Here is a 20906-nt window from a genome sequence, read left to right on the forward strand (position 1 = left end):
CAACTGTAACTGTGATGATGTGTAATTAAATATTATCTAATATAGGGGTAATATAGTAATTATGAATTATTACTAAATTATTATTTTTTAAGTTGTATGGAATAAGATGAAAGAAAATAATGGATTACTATATTTAGTTATAACACTAGGATAATAAGACTTATTTTAGAATAAGTTTATTCTTATTTCACATTGTGAATATGGGCTAAGAGATGTATGCAGTAATTACATCTCAATCACTTTATTAATAACAAAAAAAGTAGGCAGATGCAACTCTTAAATATCTAAATATATCATTAAGCCTTTTTCATCAATATTTTATTAAAATTTAATTAAAAAAAACCAAGATGAATAAAAATGTCATTATCTTCCTTTTCTATTTTTTCATCTTTATTTTCTTCAAATACAAAACTCTGAATTGTTCTTCTATAATTCATCTAAAATTTATTTATAATAGGAGAGCAGAAGGAAAATTTAAAATATTTTGGTCCATTAGTTAGTTAATTTTTTAATTATTTTTTAATAGAATTTATTATAGTCGCGGTGATATAACTAAATAATTCACCTAAAGTATATCCACTTCTTTTTCTTGAGAAAATAAGTAATAAGAAATGATAGTTAAGATCATCTTAATATGGAGCCAAGAGTCCGATGCACTCCGACACACCGGGCTCCATATTTATTAAAATAATAATATAATATATAATTATATTATTTATTTTAAATTATTTTATAGGTCATTTTAGTATTATTATTTTTTAATAAAAAATACACGGTTGAAAACTCTCATCGAGATCTTTAAAATAAGACTAATATCCAATAATATCAGAAGCAATTTTAAATCACTAATTTTTTAATTAAACGCATCAAAATTACAATACACGAAATAAACATCGAATTAAGCGTTACATGTCATTAACTAAAAATATCAAAATTATATCACATAAAATAAGCAGAAATTAATATTTAATAATAAAAACAATAGATATTTAATGTAATTCTTATTTGACGTATTTCATATTTGATGTATTTTAATATTTAAATTTACATTGAAAAATAATTTTAAGTAATTATATTTTAGGACATATTGATTTAAATAATAATAAAATATTTAAAATTTAAATTAACTCAAAAATAATCTAATATTAGACTTATTTTAAAAGTCTCGATGAGACCTTTCCAATGATACTTATTTTATTAAAAACTGATTAGTAAAACTAATTATATACTTAGTTTAACTAACTAGATTATTTAATAAAGGATACATATGGAATTAAAATTGTTGAATGTAATATTTATTAAGCAAACTTAAAATTTTAAATAAAATATTTAACAAAGTTGAGCTCGGTTGGCTTTTTTTAGCCCCACTATTATTAGCTCCAAATTTAGAGTTAACGATAGAGCCCAGTTGGTGGGAGTACTCGGCTCCAAATTCTAGTTGCTCTAAGAAGGTCAAAAAGTAATTAATCCATACTTCAAACAAGTTGATTATTTTGTTAAAAAGAAAATGATACTACAAATAGAAAAAAATATGTTCGTTTATTTCTCTTTTAAATGACCAAGATTACTACCCCGAAATTTAGATAACTGTACCTCATCATCCTTGATCCTTGGTATTTGTGTTTATTGTTGGAAAATAAATTTTAACTATCAACCTACATATTTTAATTATCATGCAACTCTTTTCCCTTTGTTTGCACAAAATTCCTACGTCCATACTTGTAAAAAATCTTCTTACCTAATCTTTTCCGATCATTGGATTGCACCTATTTTAAAACCAGGATCGCTGTTATCACCGGCTTCTTTCGCAATGTTATAAATAGTCAAAATCACATTTGTAAATGCTCCCTTCACCGTTGGCTCCTTCCTTCCTCTCTCTCTAAAAACCTAATTTACTAACCCCCCTTTCCCTTGCCTATCAATGGAAATTAGGGTTTGCGGACATCCATCCTCATCCAAAATTCCTATAGAACCTTCTCGAATCTCTAAACCCTCAATCAATTTCCTCTTGATTTTGACAAAAAATGAATCGATTTTACACGAGTTTTTCAATCTTTCCGTGAAATAGATTCTATCAAGATGTTATATTCTTCTATTGTGGAATTAGATATTCGTAATCCCTAGGAGATGGAGGTGCGTGTCATGCTACTAGGTAGCAACCGTCCATCGGGTCTATCAAGAAGAGCGGCAAGCTAAGCTTCTATTGAAACCTATCCTTCTACCTACGTCTCACCAATGCGATCTGATTCACCTTCAAGAGGTAGTTCTCACTTGATCCCAACTGCCACAGCTTTCGGGGCATTGCCCTCGAGGAGCTCACCATGCTAGAGAACCTAGATTCCACGATGCCCACTTGTGTGGATGCGAAAGGGGTGGAGGAGATCCCGAAGGAGGAGATAGATGTGAATAGCATCAAACCTTGACCGAAGGTTGACGCTCCATATAGCAACATCCAAGGGGGTATGTGGGTGTTGCCAAGATGTTATCGAGACGGAGGGCTATTATGGATGCAATAGAGCATTGTAAAATTTCCCATTTCTTGGATCTAAGTTCATGCCTTCTGCATGGATGAATTATATGCAAGAATATATATTTTTTAATAAAATCTTAATGGACAAATCATTTATATTTAAGTGAAACGGTTACAACATAGTAGATAGAAAAGCAACAACATGAGATATAGCTATAGTCCTAAGAATTCACACTGAGTTGAATATGGACAAATAACTATAAAGCACACTATCAAATGAATAAAAGTATTTAAGTAAATAAAAAAATATAGGGAATAGGGCAACTGTTCAACAAGGCTCCTTGTTGGTAATCAAAGATGGCACGACAAATAAACACAGTAGCAGCACGAGACTTGTGTGAAAGGTAGGACAAAAAATGTCTGGGATTTATGCTCTATCATGACTTTAGGGACCAAAGTTTAAAAAAAGAATAAGTTAACGAACAAAACAAAACAGAAATAGATGGTCGGAATAATAAACAAGAGCAAAACGAATGGAATCCCACTGAGGGACGCTGACAACCAACAGATTCGAACCAAAATGATCCAAAAAGTTTTTATTTATTTTATCATTTAAGAGTCCAAAGGTTATATTGAATAAAGCATCAACTCTTTGTAGATATAAAAATACTTAGACTCATCAAATTTTAGTCAAAACTGTCTAATCTAGATTTTAAATTATGTGCATCACTGAATAATTTATTGTCAAGATTTTGTTTAGACAGTCGTATTATCGAACTGCTCTTTCAAGTCAACCACATAATTGAGTCATCAATCGAATTATTAAACCACTAAACTATTAAAATATTAAATAATTATTTAAGATTAGAGTCTGATTAGATAATAATTTTTGTTACCATAGTAACTTAAATAACAGGTTGGTACAATAGACGAAAGATTGTTCGTTTGTTATGAGACGTCGACTGCCTCCTTGGTAGGGACGGATGTCGCCCAAATACTTTCTTCTTCTTCCACCAACAACCTTATCTGCACCATGCGAAAAAGAAGAGGAGGCAGTCGACGTAAACCACTGTCTTGAAGATAGAGAATATTTTTTCAAAGAAAAACAGAGAAATGGCGCAGAAGGAAAACTGCGGCCACGTCCTCTTCCTCCCTTACCCAAGCCAAGGCCACATCAACCCCATGCTCCAATTCGCCAAGCGCCTCGCCTCCTACAACCTCCGCTGCACCCTCGCCGTCACCCGCTACATCCTCTCCTCCACCCACCCGACCCCCGGCCCGGTCCACCTAGCGCCCATCTCCGACGGCTTCGACCGAGTCGGATTCTCCGGAGCCGACTCCAGCAAGGCCTACCTCGCCCGGCTCGAGTCAGCCGGCTCGGAAACCCTCGACGCCCTCCTCCGCTCCGAGTCGGCCGCCAGCCGCCCGGTCCAAGTAGTCGTCTACGACGCCTTCCTTCCGTGGGCCCAGCCAGTGGCGCGGCGCCGGGGCGCGGCGGCAGCGGCGTTCTTCACCCAGTCGTGCGCCGTCGACGCGATCTACGCGCAGGTGTGGGAGGGGAAGGTGAAGGTTCCGGTGGAGAGCGGGCCGGTGGAATTGACCAGTTTGCCCCCGCTCGAGCTGGAGGATTTGCCTTCGTTTCTGCCTGGGTCGGGTGTCTACGCGGCTTATTTCGTGATGGTGCTGGAGCAGTTCAAGGGGTTGGAGACGGCGGATGAGGTGTTTGTGAACTCCTTCTATGAGCTCGAACCTGAGGTCCGACAAAAATTTATCGAAAACACACCCTATATTTTACTCTTATTGTTATTTCCTACGATACCACACTGATATTTATCATTTAACCCATAACATATGGAATTCCGAGCAGGAAGCCAAGTACATGTCATCGACATGGCGGGCGAAGACCGTCGGGCCAACGGTGCCGTCCTTCTACCTCGACAACCGCCTTCCTTCCGACGACGCCTATGGCTTCCACCTCTTCACTCCGACCAACATTCCCTGTATCTCCTGGCTCGACTCCAAGCCACCCCACTCCGTCGTCTACGTCTCCTTCGGCAGCATGACGGTTCTGTCCCCGGCTCAAATCTCCGAACTCGCCCACGGCCTCCTCAACAGCAACAAAACCTTTCTCTGGGTCGTCAGATCCTCGGAAGCCTCAAAATTGCCGGAAGATTTCTTGGAGAAATCCAAGGAGAGAGGGATCGTGATCTCTTGGAGTCCCCAGTTGGAGATACTGGCCCACGAGGCAGTGGGGTGCTTCTTTACGCACTGCGGGTGGAACTCGACGATGGAGGGGATTTCGCTGGGAGTGCCGATGGTGGCAATGCCGGATTGGACAGATCAGCCGACGAACGCTAAGTACGTGGAGGGGGTGTGGGGTGTCGGGGTGAGGTTGAAGGCGGAATGCGGCGGCGGCGGGGAGGGGTTGGTGAGGAGGGAGGAGGTGGAGAGGTGCGTGAGGGAGGTGATGGAGGGGGAGAGGAGTGGGGAGTATAGGAGGAGGGCAGAGGAGTGGAGGGAGAAGGCTAAGGCGGCGGTCGGGGAGGGAGGCAGTTCGGATAGGAATATTATTGAGTTTGTGGCTAAGTATGGATCGAAGTAATTACATTAGGTTGTGGGTTTACTACAATTGTTTGCCTTGGAGTTAGATTTGATCCGAGAACAATGCTTATGTAATAATTATATCTCATCATTATCACTAAGCCTTTTTCATCAATATTTTAATAAAAAAAAATTAACCAAGATGAATAAAGATTCTTGATTGTAAACTACAGTGCCCAACTCTAAAGCACCAAGAATTGGATTGAGTTATTTACAAAACTCTCTGCTTTTAGATTTCTTCCAGCTGAATGCTTCACCTTTTACTTTGTTTAATAAATCTTAGGCTTCAGCTGATGCTCAATATCCTCTGCTAAATTTCTTGTCTTCATGTCCATATTTGGATTTAAATGTTAACCATGAGTTTAAGAAACCTCCTTCATTCTAAATCTTACTTATAAGTTCCTCTGGAGTTCAGAAGAAAAAAAGTGATGCACTTGCTGTCCTCATGAACAACTATATATGAGTTACAACACGACCTTAGTAGCACCATTTAGCTGTCATAAATCATGGATGTTCTTCCAAGTGTTACTTTATGTCTGCGAATAGAGTAAGCATATTATAATTATGTTGCAATTCACTGCACCTATACTTGTACATGCTCTGCATAAATGGATTTTATAGTGATCTTAATGCTGCATCAAAGAGAACTTCCCTATGATTTCATACTGAAGGATCTACCAATATATATATGTATATATATATATATATTCCTAGTAAGCATTTTCTCATTCTTCTATTCCTTTTCTTTATCCTTTTCTACAGAAATGCTTTCAAGCATGAGGTGACAGTGTTACTCAGAAGAACATAACCATGATGGTTGTTTCAGAGTATCACAGGAATGTGAGTCTGTCAGCACCTTTATATCTTTTGCTGGCTTCCTTCTTGTTAGTGTTGATTTCTCTTCATATAGTTCTGAAAAGCATCAAATTGCTATTATCTATTATATTTAGTTCAAGGTTTTTTGATAGGCCAAAGAGTTGCAGACTCAAACAGGCAAGTAGATGGCATTATATTTGTCTCTGAACAAGATACAGCATATGAGGAGCACTATCCTTAGCATAAAGGCCATGAGAATAGTGAGCAAAGCCCCATTAATTGGACATAACAAAAGTATAATAAGGTGGAAAGAAGAGTTGGAAGGGGACAAAAGAAGAGCATATATTCCTCTGCTAGCCAACTAGTTTTATAGCTTTCCTAGCAAATTGCTTTGCTGTCTGATTTTAGTTTGAAGCTTTTGTACCTTTTCTGCTCTATCTACTCTCATCATGTTAGACGTGGTAATTAAATATCAAAAAGCTTCAAGAACAATCTCACTCTTTAATGGGACATCATTAAATACTCTCATTCTCGGAAAGTAAAAGAAGGAAAAAGAAATCTCACTACCTACAATCGACGTCCTCTCAGGTAGCTCTCAGGTCGCCCTGGGCCTAACTCCCTATTCTTCTTCTTTCTTTCCCTTTTCCTTTTTCTTTCCCTCTTCCACACGATCAATAGCCATTGATAGAGACCGATGAGAATCTTCTAAGCAAAAGCGAGACGATTGCAGATTAACGTAGAGCTGCCAAAGTGGGAGTCGTGCTCTATTGACCAACGTGAAGGTCGATCATGGTGGGCCGTAGACAAAAGCACTTACTTGCATGCAAGTCACTGGAGTCTAGTGTTCGCCCAACTCTCTCTCGTGTGTTCATGGTAGATATGAGGACATCGGATTTTCTAACAACTGGGCTTAATAAAAAAGAATTATAAATGAATGTTCGGTACTGGATATATTGTATCTAAAAGAGTGTATTTTTCTATCTGGAAAGGTCGCTGCTTTTAAGTTACGAAAGCAAGAGTTGACGCTCGGATAGTTAAATGGGTTCGTATGGATAAATAAGAACACCCTTGATTTCTAGTTTGACTAGCTCTCGTTATAAAGCCAAATTGCTTTGATTTGTAATTCCCTTGAAAAATCTTAGTAGCTGTTTATTTTCTTTTTATTTGTATGTAAGTGAAATTTGGAGTTTTCGACTAACCTACCCCCTTTTTTTTTTATTATCGAAATAGACTATTTTTTAAATTTATTATTAAATAGGATCTAAATTATTTAGCATTTATATCTTTAGGTAATTTTTTTTCTTAATTACTGAAAAATTAAGTTAAAAAAATTTATATACATAAAATATTAAACTAATTAGTATTTTAGGATAATATAAAAATACTAAATTAATTAGTATTTTTGTTTAGAGATAAATATTGATTAGACAGTAAATTATATTTGATTTAATAATAAGTTTTGTGGTGGGTAGCCTACTTCTGGGAAAATAAATTTGAACAGGGCTATTTTGGTCAAAAAGTCTGAAATTTGTGCAAGTAGAAAGTTTGAGATACTTTTAGTTTGCAGTCAATCCCTAGCTGCCAAGTATAAATTGTATGAGTTTCCTACATTTGGAGCTGCGGATGATCCTCCTTGTTTTATTGGAATCTCTCACTGTTCAAATGCAACCATTTGTCTGCCACCACCGAGTTGTTTGATTGCAATAGCCGCCAACATCTGTACCTCATGGATAAATGAATCAAAAGGTCCACAATCATTATAATACATTATCAAGTATTTAACAGATGCTGCATTAACCTTTGAATTGGTATGCGAGATCATTTATCTCATTTAAAACAAACATATTAGGAAGTGGTTCAGTGCTTCTTTTTCCCCCTTTTTCTTTAACTGTTCTTGAGCTTTGAGAACTTAAGAGAGAGTAAAGCTGGAGTTCCGTCTCTCCTTCGTGGGGTCTTTGGGTGGAGAGTGGAGCAAGGTGCTGTTTTGTTCATTAGAGAAAGAAAAGGTTGGGATTTTGAGCTCCGGTGTCGTGGATATCTGGATTTGAGGCAGCAAGGTACAATCTTTTCCAATCAAAAGTTATTTTTTGATATATATTTTTAAAAAATTTTCGACAATTTGGTGTGTTTTAGAGTCTTGGGTTTTGCGGTAGGTAGTGTCTCTGGATCGAGAGATACTTTCTTGGGGATAAGATGCCTAGTGCGGTTCTTTTCTGAAGCATTTCTTTTTCTCAATCAAGTCCTTTGTTTTACCCCTTCACCCCATTTCTTTTCTCTGGTATCTTCTAGGGCAAATCGAAAAGGACCTCTGAGTGGGTCAGATTGCTTGATGGAAGAAGAAATTAAGGGTTAGCATCATCATATTAGTTTCCTTCTTGGATTTGAAGAAGCCTGATTTTTTTTTGGAGATCAACTGTGTAAGAAATTTTTTTTTTTTTTTTTTGGCCTCCTATTATTCTTCTACATGTAACGAGAAATCTTTACTCCTTAAGTTTTGGGCAGATTCTGCTAGACTATCAAACTTTCACAACTGTATCACAATATCAGATTTCAAGAATTGAGCTCTGATTCTGTGGAAAAAGAAAAGATTTTCATGTGGGAATAATAAGCATGGGCATCTTCTAAAAAGTTATCAGGCAAGTGGAAAGAAATCCTGGATATTAAGTTGATTCGAGAGTGGTCGGTTATCAAGCTGGACTTGTATCAATAAGAAGAGTGGCATAGTTGAAGGAAGGAGGATTCCTTTTCGTTTTGTTCACTTGCAAGAAAGCTTTTAGCTCTGGTGATGGAGAGACAGTCAAGCTTCCGTGGAGCATTGGAGAAACTGCAAAGCTTTCGATTAGGTTCCATGGAGAAACAGAAGAGTTTTAAGTTGGGTTCAATGGAGAAGCAGCTGAGCTTCAAAGAAAGGAAGAGCAAAGAGAGCCCTGGCAAGCGAGGAGATACTGAGCTTCATCATGCTGCTAGGGCTGGGAATGTGGTGCATATTCAGAAGATTCTTTCAGATTGCAGTGAGGACAAACTGAAGGATTTAATTTCCAAGCAGAATCAGGATGGAGAGACGGCTTTATATGTTTCTTCTGAGAAGGGGCATGTCGAGGTTGTTTGTGAAATATTGAAGGTTTCTGATGTTCAATCAGCTGCTATCAAGGCTAACAGCAACTTCGATGCATTTCATATTGCTACTAAGCAGGGTCATCTCGGTAAGTTCTTACCCTCACAATTAGCAGGCAACAGCTCTTCCCCTCATTTAGTAGATGAAAATAGATGCTGATGCATTCTCACTGATTGGGTCATATTAACTGATTTGATGCACTAACTCTCAATCTTTTTATAGGTAACAAGCTATTGACTGATGAATAATATGCAAACTATAAATTCTGATAAATATTTGATTGAAGATTTTGCTCTGAGTGACCTAATGCTTGTGTAATGCAATGAATAGCTTCTATGCTTCTTTGGAAAATCCCAACAGTATGGCAAGTTTTACAAGAACGTGCCAAGGACAATAAAGAGCCTTGTTGGTAAATGTGGCTAAAATTTCCAAACTTCCAGCACATTAGATAAGGATTTAGCTTCTAGAGACAATCTTAATTTGAAGGGGAACAATTTAGTAAACCAACAAATGAGATTTCCTGAGCAACATAGAAGGTCATAATAATATTGGTACCACATGCCGGATCTTTGATTAATTACTTAGAAGCAGCTAAAATTGTCGACATGTTAGAACAAAAGATACATATCTTCACCATCTCATCTTTGGTAAATTCATTTGTTTCTACTAATCCAAAGTGCTCATTTTCCTTCCATCACTGTGTAGTAGAAAAAGTTGTGTAATAGAAAGCCAACTTCTAGATGCATATTTTGAAGATGAAGTTTTTCTTTTGTACCGTTTCATATAATTTCTTTTTCTTCTTTTACTATTGAACTAGGCCGAGTTGTTTTAATCTGTAAATTTAGATGTTAACACTTTACATGTCTTATTTTACTTGGTTTCTCTGTGGCATAATGTATTTGTGGTTCTTTTACTGCATTTTTGATCTCGTGGTTTTCTCCACCTTGCAGAAGTTTTGAAGGAGCTCTTGCATTATTTTCCTGCACTAGCTATGACTACAAGTTCATTAAATTCTACTGCCCTGGACACTGCTGCCACTCAAGGGCACACTGATATCGTCAATCTACTGCTAGAGACTGATGCAAGTCTTGCCAGGATTGCAAAAAATAACGGAAAAACTGTTCTACATTCAGCAGCAAGAAAGGGCCATGTAGAAGTGGTGAAGTCCCTGTTAAGTAAGGATCCTAGCATTGGTGTGAGGACTGACAAAAAGGGGCAAACAGCACTACATATGGCTGTGAAAGGCCAAAATGCTGATATAGTGCTTGAACTGCTAAAGCCCGATATTTCAGTTGTTCATTTGGAAGACAATAAAGGGAATAAACCATTGCATATTGCAACCCGTAAGGGCAATCTCAAGGTAGCTAATAATTTCTGCACATAGTTTCTTTTCTTCTCTCTCTTTTTTTGTGATAGTGACATAAGTACTACATTTGTTGTTATATCTCAATCCAATTTCGGATCCTCTCACTCTTGTAACTAAGTCATGGTACTCCTATTGACATACTAGTTCTCATAATTTATGAGATTTATGTATCTTTTTTCTTCAGTTTCCTCAATAAGAAAATGAAGAAAAACTATGAATGGGTTTAGACATTTTTAACATAGGTTTAGGAATAGGTGCTGAGCCAGGAGTTAACGGGGCACTTCTACCCATTGCTGCCTAAAACCTGTTATAATCTTCCATTGGTTATGCACTTGTATCAACACTTTTTAAGTACATTTTTCCAGGGCACCCAACTTTATGTACTTCATGTTCCCGTAACCTACAAAAGTGTGCATTTTTCCATTTCTATGTAAGACTGGGGAATGAATTCTGTTAAATAGGGCTTTATGTGTTGCATGAATGGAAACAATTTCTGATGCATGGGCATTGAAGAAGAATCACACAGCTGATCATGTATGGATTGGTTAGAGGTTATTACAATATTCTGCATCTCCCGTGTTCGTAGGTAGATCTTATGAAGTATATTTGACTCTTTTTTTGACGCATTTCTTCTAATAGATGCTTAAATTACATTAAGTCATTAATTAGTATCTCATGTTCAGACTGCAGAAGCTTACAGTGCTTTAGTACTAAATAGTTCTGAAGATCATTGATTATTAGGGAAGAATGGAAATTGCTTGGAATATTTGAGCAAGGTACAAGTCATGTTTTCTATCCTTTTCTAATCTCAGCCCAAATCTCTTACAGATGGTGCACACTTTGTTATCAGTTGAAGGGATTGATATTAATGCAGTTAATAAAGCCGGGGAGACTGCTCTTACTATTGCAGAAAAGTGCTGCAACGAAGAGATTGCTTACCTTCTAAGAGAGTTTGGTGCTGTGATAGCAAAGGAAACAAATCCATCAAATCCTGCGAAGCAGCTAAAGCAGACAGTAAGTGACATAAAGCATGGTGTCCAATCTCAACTCAAACAAACCCGTCAGACAGAGATGCGGGTTGAGAAAATCAAGAAAAAACTTCAAAAGCTCCACATTGGCGGTCTAAACAACGCCATCAACTCTAACACAGTTGTTGCAGTGCTTATTGCTACTGTTGCCTTTGCCGCCATATTCACAGTTCCTGGTCAATTTGTTGAGGTTCCTCAGGATGGCCTCACTCTTGGGCAAGCCTACATAGCCAAAAATGCAGCCTTTATTACCTTCTTGGTCTTCGACTCCTTGGCCCTCTTCATTTCTCTCGCTGTCGTCATCGTTCAGACTTCCTTAATTGTTGTAGAACAGAAAGCCAAGAGGAGGATGGTTTTTGTGATGAACAAGTTGATGTGGCTGGCATGTCTCTTCATCTCAGTAGCCTTCATCTCACTAACTTACGTTGTGGTTGGTGAGAGCAATTGGTGGTTGGCTTGGTCTACTATGGCTATTGGCACTTCGATTATGCTGACCACTCTCGGGTCCATGTGCTACTGTATTATTGCTCACCGGATGGAAGAGAAGAACATGAGGATTATAAGGAGAGCCTCAGGGAGCCAATCGCGCTCAATGTCTTTGTCAGTGGGATCAGACCCAGAGCTATTGAGCAAGGAGTACACGATGTATGCACTGTAAAGATATGCCATCAATTTTTTTCCCAGAGTTGTATATACTGATACAGGTCCTATGACCCTAATCAGTATTTCACCACTGAATAAACTCAGAATAAATTCACGCCGGAAGCAAACCGCCTGCATGTACTTCAATACTACCTGGTGCTATTAATAATGGAATCATCAGACATAGCAAGAGTTTAGGTGTTACAGAAGGAAATCTATTAAGATTTTGCTGTCATAACCTTTGGCTCTTATGCCTATGGCAATATGATTAAAGGTAGAATTAAGTACTTAAGTCCCTGCTTTTAGACGTTACCAGCTGAGATGTACTCAACGTTCTCAATCACTGACACTGATTATCCAAATTTAATTTCTGAACTGGTGATGAAACAATGTTGCTATTTGCATAAATCCTCAGAGATATCCATACTGACTGCAGAACAATGATATTCTTTGTCAATCAGGAGAATTTTTCTTTCTAATATCTTGGAAAATATCAGGTCTGTTAGGTTGTTAACCAGGTATGGTATTGTTATGTACGAGATAATATCAAATACCTTGGAGTGCTTGGATATTGTAATGATCAACAAAAGAAACTGGCAAGAGCCTGAGATGCCCTTATAGAGTGAAACAGCATAAGCAGGAAACAATATATAGAAAACATCATTTAACTTAAAAATTCATTGATACAAAATTGAAATGGCATCTATTACACTCTTGAGTTTGTGAATATTTATTCTACTAGTATACTTCTCAGATAGATGGTAAGTACTTTTTTTCCTAGCATTTATATCTGTTGTCTCCCTTCCTTATGAGGCTCTTGTCCTCAGGTTTCTTTTGAACTAGAAACTTTCGAATTCCATTAGTAAGGGTAATCTGCTTGCTTGAATCTGTACTTGGAATACTGCTGCTAGGTGTAGAATTATTCTTCACATGCCTTGTTCCTATTTGATGACTACCTTGCTTCTTCTTCAAATCCTGAAAAGGGAAAAAAGAAAAGAAAAGAACTCATAGGTTTTGACATGATGCAATTGATTAAAATACTACATTAATTAGGACATTACTGCCATTTAAGTTCATAATGTTAGCATCTTACTTTGATTGTCATGCAAAAATTTCTAGATGCAAGTAAGTCTGTATATATGAACTACACCATTCCCTAACAAAAATTCTGAACTGTTAGTGATATGTTATAGTTCTTTCCAGATACAACTAAGTGATGAATTATTTCTGAACATATTCATACCACATTCTTCAGTGTTATGTCAATTGAAGATTTAGCCATCAACCTTCCTGAGATCTCCTTCCCTTGGGTTGCATGCTTTGCTCTGACATACTTCTCCTCTCCTCCTACTCCTCTCCTAGCATTCATCACCTTCTCCACCATGCGGCTACCAATGACCCCCTTTGCCGCCAAATTCGACGTACCATTTAAGCAAAATTCCATGTTTCTACCTCTCGTTACGCATGGCGCACGCGACTGCCTTCTCGGATTTCCACTCTCAAACTTCGTCTCTTCTGCGTGCGTTCTTGTGGCTGACATTGGGCGGCCTGGATGCATAGGAGCTGCAGTTATTAGATTTGGCGGCGCTGTGTCAGTGAATCCTAATATCTTTGACTTTACTTGAGGCTTCATGTCTGAGTTTTTAACTTGATTGAGAGCTAGCTTGTTTAGTTCCGTAGGGAGAACTTGAACTCCTTTTATTGTGGTTGTCTTTGCTGACGAAGAACTGGGTCTTGTACTTGGAGTAATAGATCGAGAAGAGGAAGAGGATTTGGAGCTTGGAGATTTCGGTCTTCTGCTAGTTTTGATTGCCTCTGACTTGCCAGAAAACTGTCAAGAAGCTGCAGTTATTTTACAGACTAGCTAGAGAATAAGATCAAAACTTTTATACAGTTAACTCATGCAGTTAAATTCTACTAAAAGTAGTACTATTGATGTCTATTATTACAGAAGAACATGGTATCTAAGGAAAGGAAAAAAAAATATAAGAAATTAAGATTTAATCGAATTTAATACCCTTGAAGGCTTTGGTGGGCGAAGGATTGGCAATGGCAGCTCCTTGTGAATGATCATGTTTGGGATATTAGCTTCCATCTCAAGGGATGGAAATAGAGGTGTTGCAGGAGGAGTTTTAAGCCTGCCATCAATTGTACACCAAAAGATAATTCAAAGCAAGACCAAGAAAAACAATAATATTAATCAAATTTGATTTGCTCTTTTTGTACCAATCATAATCGTTGTTATCACCCCCTGCAGCAAGGAAATCTCTCTTTCCTGATGGCAATTTGTATAGGTGATAATTTCCGACTGTTGGAAGAGATAAACAATTTTATCACGTCTACGTCTATACTTAACAGTAGAAATAAGTTTAAAGATTGGAAGGCATCAACAATTGACTACTTCTATGACTGAATCCATAACATACAACATCACCTTGGCTCGCCTGGAGGTCGACGGACACCGGCTGAAGAAGGCTTAGATTTCTCTCTTTTTCGCATTTAAGCATTTCGCCGAAGAGAATTAAACTCTCATCTTCCTCCTTTCTAGCTGATGAATTGTAGGTTCTCCTGCTCCAGATGTTCATCTTGTTTTATCACCAAAGAGCATGCAAGAAGGTGGGAGGGAGAGGAGAGGCAAAGAATTTTGTGTTTTAGAAAAACATATATAACCTAAGTTGGCCGGCAACTCCAAAGTCTTTATGTACATCTCCACACAAAGTACAAGCACTAGATTGAAGGAAACAGACAAACAGATGAATGATGCTCTCAGGAGTCCATTTGGCGATGTCCCATACTTTGGGTCCTTTGGTATACACACAAACTTTGGATTTCATTGCATTGTAAATTAAAAAATTTCTTATTTAAGACCAATAGATGTGCTCCATCCAAGAGTAAATCACAAAAGAGTTGGTCCATGAACTTCTTCCACTTTTAATCAAACCCTAAGAATTGGATACAACCAACAGAAATTGCATCAGTACAACTGCTTCACTAAGTGAGAGTTCTTGCACTGATCATTTTTCGGCCACTTGCTTTAGCTTTATTTCGGCGGTCTTTCTGAGCATCAGCGTACAGAGATTTCACCGGCTTCAGCCGAAGTCGAGATATATGATGCTGTAACAGAACTTGTCGACATGTCGTTGAAGTTCTGCAAAAGTAAGAGCTCCTTGTTTAACAGACTCAACTGCAGATGACATTAATACATCTTTGGTCCATAGTCTTCAGAACCAAACAACTAAAAGAGGAAGACCAGGAAAGTCTAAGTTGAAGCAATAAAGAAAGAGATGCCCTTCTCAATTGATGACTAAATAGCACCACTCTGTTCCAGGGTTAAATGTATCAGTCAAGCTTACAACTCAAACAAACCCTTAGCTGCAAGTTATACAACAGATCATGGAGGCTTTAGTCGAAGTACATTTTCTGAAATGGAAAATTTGCACATGCAGCGAGAAGAATAAAGACATGCATTGCCTCCATTCCAAGTATGATGAAATAATTTACTGAATCATGTTCACCTATCGTTGCCTGCCACTGAGCTTGAATAACTCATATGCCCTTCTGATCGCATCCCAAAATGCAGGCATGGCATCTGAATCTGGTACTTCTTTGAAAGATGGAAGATAATTCAGGTCCACTATAACATGGTCTCCGCTACCTTCCTGGATCTGGATACACAGATAATAAATTGTCAAAAATGTTAATGTCTTGGTCTAGAAAAATATCTTACTGTAACTCCATGTGAAAAAAGGAAACAGAATCCTCTCTGATGTTGCATCAATGGAGCTTCTAGATAAACATTGAAACAGATTTTCCATGTTGAAGCACATCATGGTAGTAAATGCTCATAAAACCACAATTATTTGGTAAAAGAATGAGCCACTTACAACAACATCAAATCCAAAAATAGTAAGGCCAAGGCGTTTTTGAAGACAATGTGCAGCATCTTGCACTAAATCAATGTCTAATGGTTGTTTATCAGCTTGTGCATGTCCTATCAATAATTGGTCATCAGTAGCAACAGGAAGGGTCTTCAAGCTGCAGAAGAAAAATAAGATATCACACTAATTTAACTCCAGCTCTGGATGATGTCATGTGACTGCAGGTACAACCAAATCACTTGCAAAGGATGGTGTTAATTAGCTTAAGAAGATTACCTATTAAAGCTTATAGGTGCAGATCCAGCTATTTCTGTCATTGACAGTAGAAAATTTGCATTCGGCATAGACTTTCTAACAGCGTGAAAAACTTTTTCTCCCAGGACATAAAATTTGAATATTGTGGACCCATGATCCACATATTCCTGCATAATCAGTAAAGTTGAGATTTCAATAAAGACATGAAGAACAACTATACTCGATCACAACTTTCACTTTTTCTTCTACTTCAGGGAAATAAAGCATATATACTGGTTTAGCATGTCTAGGACTAAAACTAACAGCCACCCTGGATTAGTGCTGAAATTATGCGACGGGATATGAAACTCAATCTCTTTTCTCCTCACATGCATGACTGAAATCCCAGATGTTAGTCTAGACAGGCTCTGGTAGTTATCCAATAATAGACAGAAAACGTACATTATCAGTCTCAAACATTAAGTATTTCACTTGTAAGCTACATGAGACCAGCTTGCAAAATCGTACCTATTAGCAGTAGTATATATTATCAAAGGCTTTCTATTGCCATGTAGATGTTTTAAATATCAATCCCCAAAACATGCTTCATAAAAAAGCTGTAGCTCAAAGATATATAAACTCTTAAAATGAGTACTACAATAGTGATGACTAAAGGCTCGGTAGCTGTTGTTGTAGTACCACTATAGATCAACATTCCGTAATATGCATACTACATAGGAGACCAACAAATAGGATGCATTATTTGATTTCTTAAAAGTGTTATGCCCTTACCTGAAGAACAGCTGGAAGGGGAACAGAAAGCTTGCTAAAATCTTCAAATTTGAAAACTAATGCCTATGAGATAAGATTAAAGATTGTCAAAAATTAAAATAATTGAAGAAAAAAACAGTGACTGCTATTGAAGAAGAGAAATCAACTCAGCTCTGAGTACTTATGAAAACAGTACCATACTACCATGTTATGAGCATCAGCTACCCCACATGCTACTTGTGGTTTCACAATAATTGGGAAGGACAAGTTAGCTTCTGATAGTTGCTTTGAAAGGTTAGGATCGTGAAAATTATCAACCTGCATTATCAGAAAACCTCATGTAATAAGATAAATTAAATTGAAATGGTGACAATATAAGTTCTGGTGGGCTACGCGAATAAGCCAAAAGATTGTCCCAAATACACCTCTCGCAACAAAGTTATATATAATTCCATTACATCTAACTAGGTCAACCAAATATACCTTCTTTAGTTCATTCATGCAGAAACGTCGAACATCATGGAGGAGACCGGTCTTATTGCCAACATCAAGTATATGCATGAATTTAACGAAGCAAAAAGATAGTTGCCGATTTGCAAAATTACTAGCAAGAAGGTGTCGCAAAGAATTTCAACCATAATTCCCAGTACTTTTTTCTTTCATTCAACAATAAACAAATATCAATTCAGTAGATAAATAGCTACATTCTATCAAACAGACCTTGAGGGAACATGGTGCCCGGAGTCTACAACGGCCTTTGAAGCTGACATCTTGCAATCCAAGCAATATTTTCTGGATTTGAAGGCGATCCAACAATGGGTATATGTTATTGAGGGAATCAATAACGCAAAAGTCATGGTGTTCCTCTATAAACCTGCATAAAGAAGAAAGATTTTAATGATAATGATATTAGACAGTTAAAAGAAAAAGGTGGTCTATAATCAGCAGTCAGCACCAGATGTAAAAGACAAATTATGTGAACCAAACAAAACAGTTCATACAATAACATTCTATTCTTTGAAAACAATCAGTATAAGCAACTCCAAGTTTGCAATTTCCAATTCATATCCCATGTCCTTTACAAACCTAGAAGAATACAAACAACCAACTGCTACTCCCTTACAACTATTACCAGTCAAATCCTCTTCAAATGCATAATTTGATATATCAAACTATCAATAATCTTTTTGAGTGAAATGACATTAAGCTTCCTCCACGAGTACTCTAGGTGTCAGGTTGACCTTATATACATTTACTTGAGCATATACCTTACAAGTTCACACATTCCCATGGAAAACGATATTCCTTTTGGAAAATCAGCAGAGCAGTTGGGATCAATGCAGATAATCTCATCAGTTACTTTATGGAGGACCACATCAACTTCTTCTAATTGAGAAGATAAAGGAAGCTTGAATGTTAGGGGAACAAACATAAGCCCATTCTGAGTAGGAGATGCAGGGAATGCTCCTCTCTGTCAATAAGAGCAAGCTAGTAAATTAAGCAACAGTAGAAATTTAAAACTTCCATCCTATTAGAAAAACTTGCCTTAGCAAAATCTTCTTCACGAGATGGTTTCATGACATACCCAACCATCAGAACTGATGTGTCACATACTTCCTGCGTCAAGAAATGAGAACATGAACTGATGAATGAAATGCACCATGAGATTATATTATATTGTAATGTGAAGAGAGAGAGAGAGAGAGAGAGAGAGAGAGAGAGAGAGAGAGAGAGAGAGAGAGAGAGAGAGAGAGAGAGAGAGAGAGATCACTTAATATTGGTTATTTAGAAATTAAAATAATGTGATAATTAACCTTCTTAATAAACCTACAAATGGTAATTAGCAACTCTTCCAACTTGTTGATAAACAAAATTTCTTTATCCACTTCATCACCGTTGTCAGTGCCTGCACCAAAGAAGGAACTCCAGTTAGCATTAAAAGTAAAAGTTGAATATTCTTACTTAGTTCATAAAAACATGTCTCAGACTAAACTTAGAGAAGGAGCAATACTAGGTACACTGATTATTTTCAAGATGAAAATGTTGATACTCAATTACTCACCTACAAAAATAATCTTCCAGTTGTCATTCTGAAGATTTAAAGATAGCATTTCATCAATTCTGGAAGTTACATGTAAGCAAATCTCTCCAGTTTTAGCCCATTCTAACAATTCATTGCATGAACCTGTTCCATGTGAAGCATGCCTTGAAATGCAATCGAAGGAGTACACTTCTGCGGTCTTCTTGAGAAGAATTGCCTATAACAAATGAGAAAAGCTGTCACAACTCGAGAATATGTGCAATACGTTAATGGTAGAAAATTTGCAGAAACAACAATAGCATATGTTTAGGTCACTAATCTTACAATATAATAATGTTTTATTTGCATATATGAGGGACGGCCTCCTGGTCAAAGATTAATTACAATAACAATAGTGAGAGTACCTAATTAAGATGAATAAAGATCCTCTAAAACTGCAAAATCAGGCCAAATCATAGGGCCTAGGCATAACAAGTTCATCTTATCAACTCTGGAACAGATTCATGGTTACCAATTAATTAATAGTTCATACATACCTAACAAAGGATACAAATTGGAAATGCATCCTTTCAATGAAACAGAAAAAAAGGCCACAATCCTCTCTTACTTGTTGGGGCGGCTTTAAAGTAAAAGTTTTGGTTTAAGGAGCAGGAAGAATTTTTGAAGATACAGTGAATGCATGATGTGCCCCTTTCACAAGAAATAATCCATAAGGCAGCATCTGAGGCATGGGACAACTGGATGAGCCTACAACAGTACAAAACAGTGAAAAGTGACTCTATAAGGTGTCTTCTTTAAATGAAAGAGCTACAAGTGAATTACACAATGATTCAAAGAGAGTTTATTGAGGCAAACAGAAAGCTGGTCACTGCAAGAATCTTACAAATATATACATTCTGAGAAAGAATAATAGGCTTCTTACTACATTCAGAGTTGATGACCTCCAACAAGGTTGCAAGTTAATTCATTTTATGGCAAAAATGCAATGAACACTCAAACACGTAAAATAAAACATTTGTAAGAACAAGCATTGTAACATATGTAGGAAATAATTAAATAAACAATGCACCTTCTGAGTTGAGATGTCCTCCTGATGATAAAATGCCTGAAAAAGATGAGCAATAAGTATATCAGCAGAGCCTAGCTTATATGATTGTCAAAAAAACCCTGGAAAGACCTTGTTTATCTCGGCCCTTAATAAAACAGAGCATCTTCACCATTCAATCCACAAATAATAGATGAATTTCATTTACATTAAAATAACTAGAGTAAAATCGTGATTCAATAAAGGAATTTCATTCCCCTTTGAATGCAACACACAAAAACACAACTACCAAATAACACTTCTGAGAAATGAAAAGGAAAGGATCAATTTAGTTTCTCCCATTGTTCTTTGCATGCATGGGTTATGCATAGTAAACCATAAACCAATTATATTACCCAGAATGATCACTCCTTTAACAGATTGGCATAGTTATTTCAACAAAGAAAAGATACCCATTTCCTCAGACGACCAAATTGGTCAAAGACTAGAGTAATGGATCGGTACCCACTTCAACAAACCACTCCTAATGAAAAAATATAGAGGAAAAAAAGATCATCTTTTGGAGAAGTTGCATACCACACGCAGATTGGAGTACCGAAGCCAACGGAGTAGAGTCTCGGAATCCGATCGAAGGCACGGATTCATGTTATCTTCTGCGGAGAGGAGAACCGAGTCATCCAACAAAATCCGAACAGCGGCCATATCTCCCTTGTAGAATGCTAAGCTCTCAGTGAGAGGGAAGAGAAAAGTTTCTCCTCTTCTTGATGGTTGGGAAGAGGAAAGTTTGTGTTTGTGTTGTCAGGCAGATCACAGATGTAAAGAGTTCAAGCTTCTCACACGGTTGGACGTGCTCCAGATGTTGATCCTTCTGCAGGGCTGACCCAAATCCAACTATTACG

At 37.3% G+C, this 20906-nt stretch overlaps 4 protein-coding genes across 10 annotated transcripts; 2 read left to right on the forward strand and 2 right to left on the reverse strand.

Moving 5' to 3' along the window:
- Positions 1-3465: 3465 nt before the first annotated feature.
- LOC140773081 (UDP-glycosyltransferase 79-like) lies at positions 3466-5222 on the forward strand. Its single transcript, XM_073115445.1, has 2 exons — positions 3466-4225; positions 4338-5222. Exons 1-2 carry the CDS (start codon positions 3584-3586, stop codon positions 5070-5072), a joined length of 1377 nt encoding a protein of 458 aa, XP_072971546.1. The 5' UTR covers positions 3466-3583; the 3' UTR covers positions 5073-5222.
- Positions 5223-7612: 2390 nt separating this feature from the next.
- LOC140773079 (ankyrin repeat-containing protein At5g02620-like) lies at positions 7613-12498 on the forward strand. Of its 6 annotated transcripts, none has more exons than XM_073115439.1 (5): positions 7613-7944; positions 8177-8304; positions 8380-9090; positions 9953-10362; positions 11197-12498. In XM_073115439.1, exons 3-5 carry the CDS (start codon positions 8673-8675, stop codon positions 12052-12054), a joined length of 1686 nt encoding a protein of 561 aa, XP_072971540.1. In that variant the 5' UTR covers positions 7613-7944; positions 8177-8304; positions 8380-8672; the 3' UTR covers positions 12055-12498. The 6 variants fall into 6 exon arrangements, with proteins under 6 accessions (XP_072971540.1, XP_072971539.1, XP_072971541.1 ...); XM_073115438.1 differs by having other exon boundaries at positions 8390-9090; XM_073115440.1 differs by having other exon boundaries at positions 8177-8235.
- Positions 12499-12729: 231 nt separating this feature from the next.
- On the reverse strand, positions 12730-14666 carry LOC140773083 (uncharacterized). Of its 2 annotated transcripts, XR_012106407.1 has the most exons (6): positions 14473-14666; positions 14265-14346; positions 14056-14176; positions 13282-13869; positions 13132-13194; positions 12931-13013 (listed from the first exon to the last, which is right to left on the reverse strand). XR_012106407.1 is itself a non-coding variant. In XM_073115446.1 (5 exons), the coding sequence occupies exons 1-5, from the start codon at positions 14621-14623 to the stop codon at positions 12816-12818; spliced, it is 1140 nt and encodes a 379-aa protein (XP_072971547.1). In that variant the 5' UTR covers positions 14624-14666; the 3' UTR covers positions 12730-12815. The 2 variants fall into 2 exon arrangements, 1 of the variants encoding a protein (XP_072971547.1); XM_073115446.1 differs by lacking the exon at positions 13132-13194 and having other exon boundaries at positions 12730-13013.
- Positions 14667-14897: 231 nt separating this feature from the next.
- On the reverse strand, positions 14898-20849 carry LOC140773080 (inositol-tetrakisphosphate 1-kinase 6). The gene is made up of 13 exons (XM_073115444.1): positions 20584-20849; positions 20032-20067; positions 18984-19179; positions 18736-18827; positions 18467-18538; positions 18190-18392; positions 17642-17795; positions 17126-17239; positions 16943-17005; positions 16193-16338; positions 15923-16073; positions 15554-15703; positions 14898-15186 (listed from the first exon to the last, which is right to left on the reverse strand). The coding sequence occupies exons 1-12, from the start codon at positions 20707-20709 to the stop codon at positions 15554-15556; spliced, it is 1503 nt and encodes a 500-aa protein (XP_072971545.1). The 5' UTR covers positions 20710-20849; the 3' UTR covers positions 14898-15186.
- Positions 20850-20906: the final 57 nt, after the last annotated feature.

Source organism: Typha angustifolia, chromosome 13, assembly GCF_048772165.1.
Source record: "Typha angustifolia cultivar Huaian chromosome 13, ASM4877216v1, whole genome shotgun sequence".
Taxonomy (NCBI): Eukaryota; Viridiplantae; Streptophyta; class Magnoliopsida; order Poales; family Typhaceae; genus Typha; species Typha angustifolia.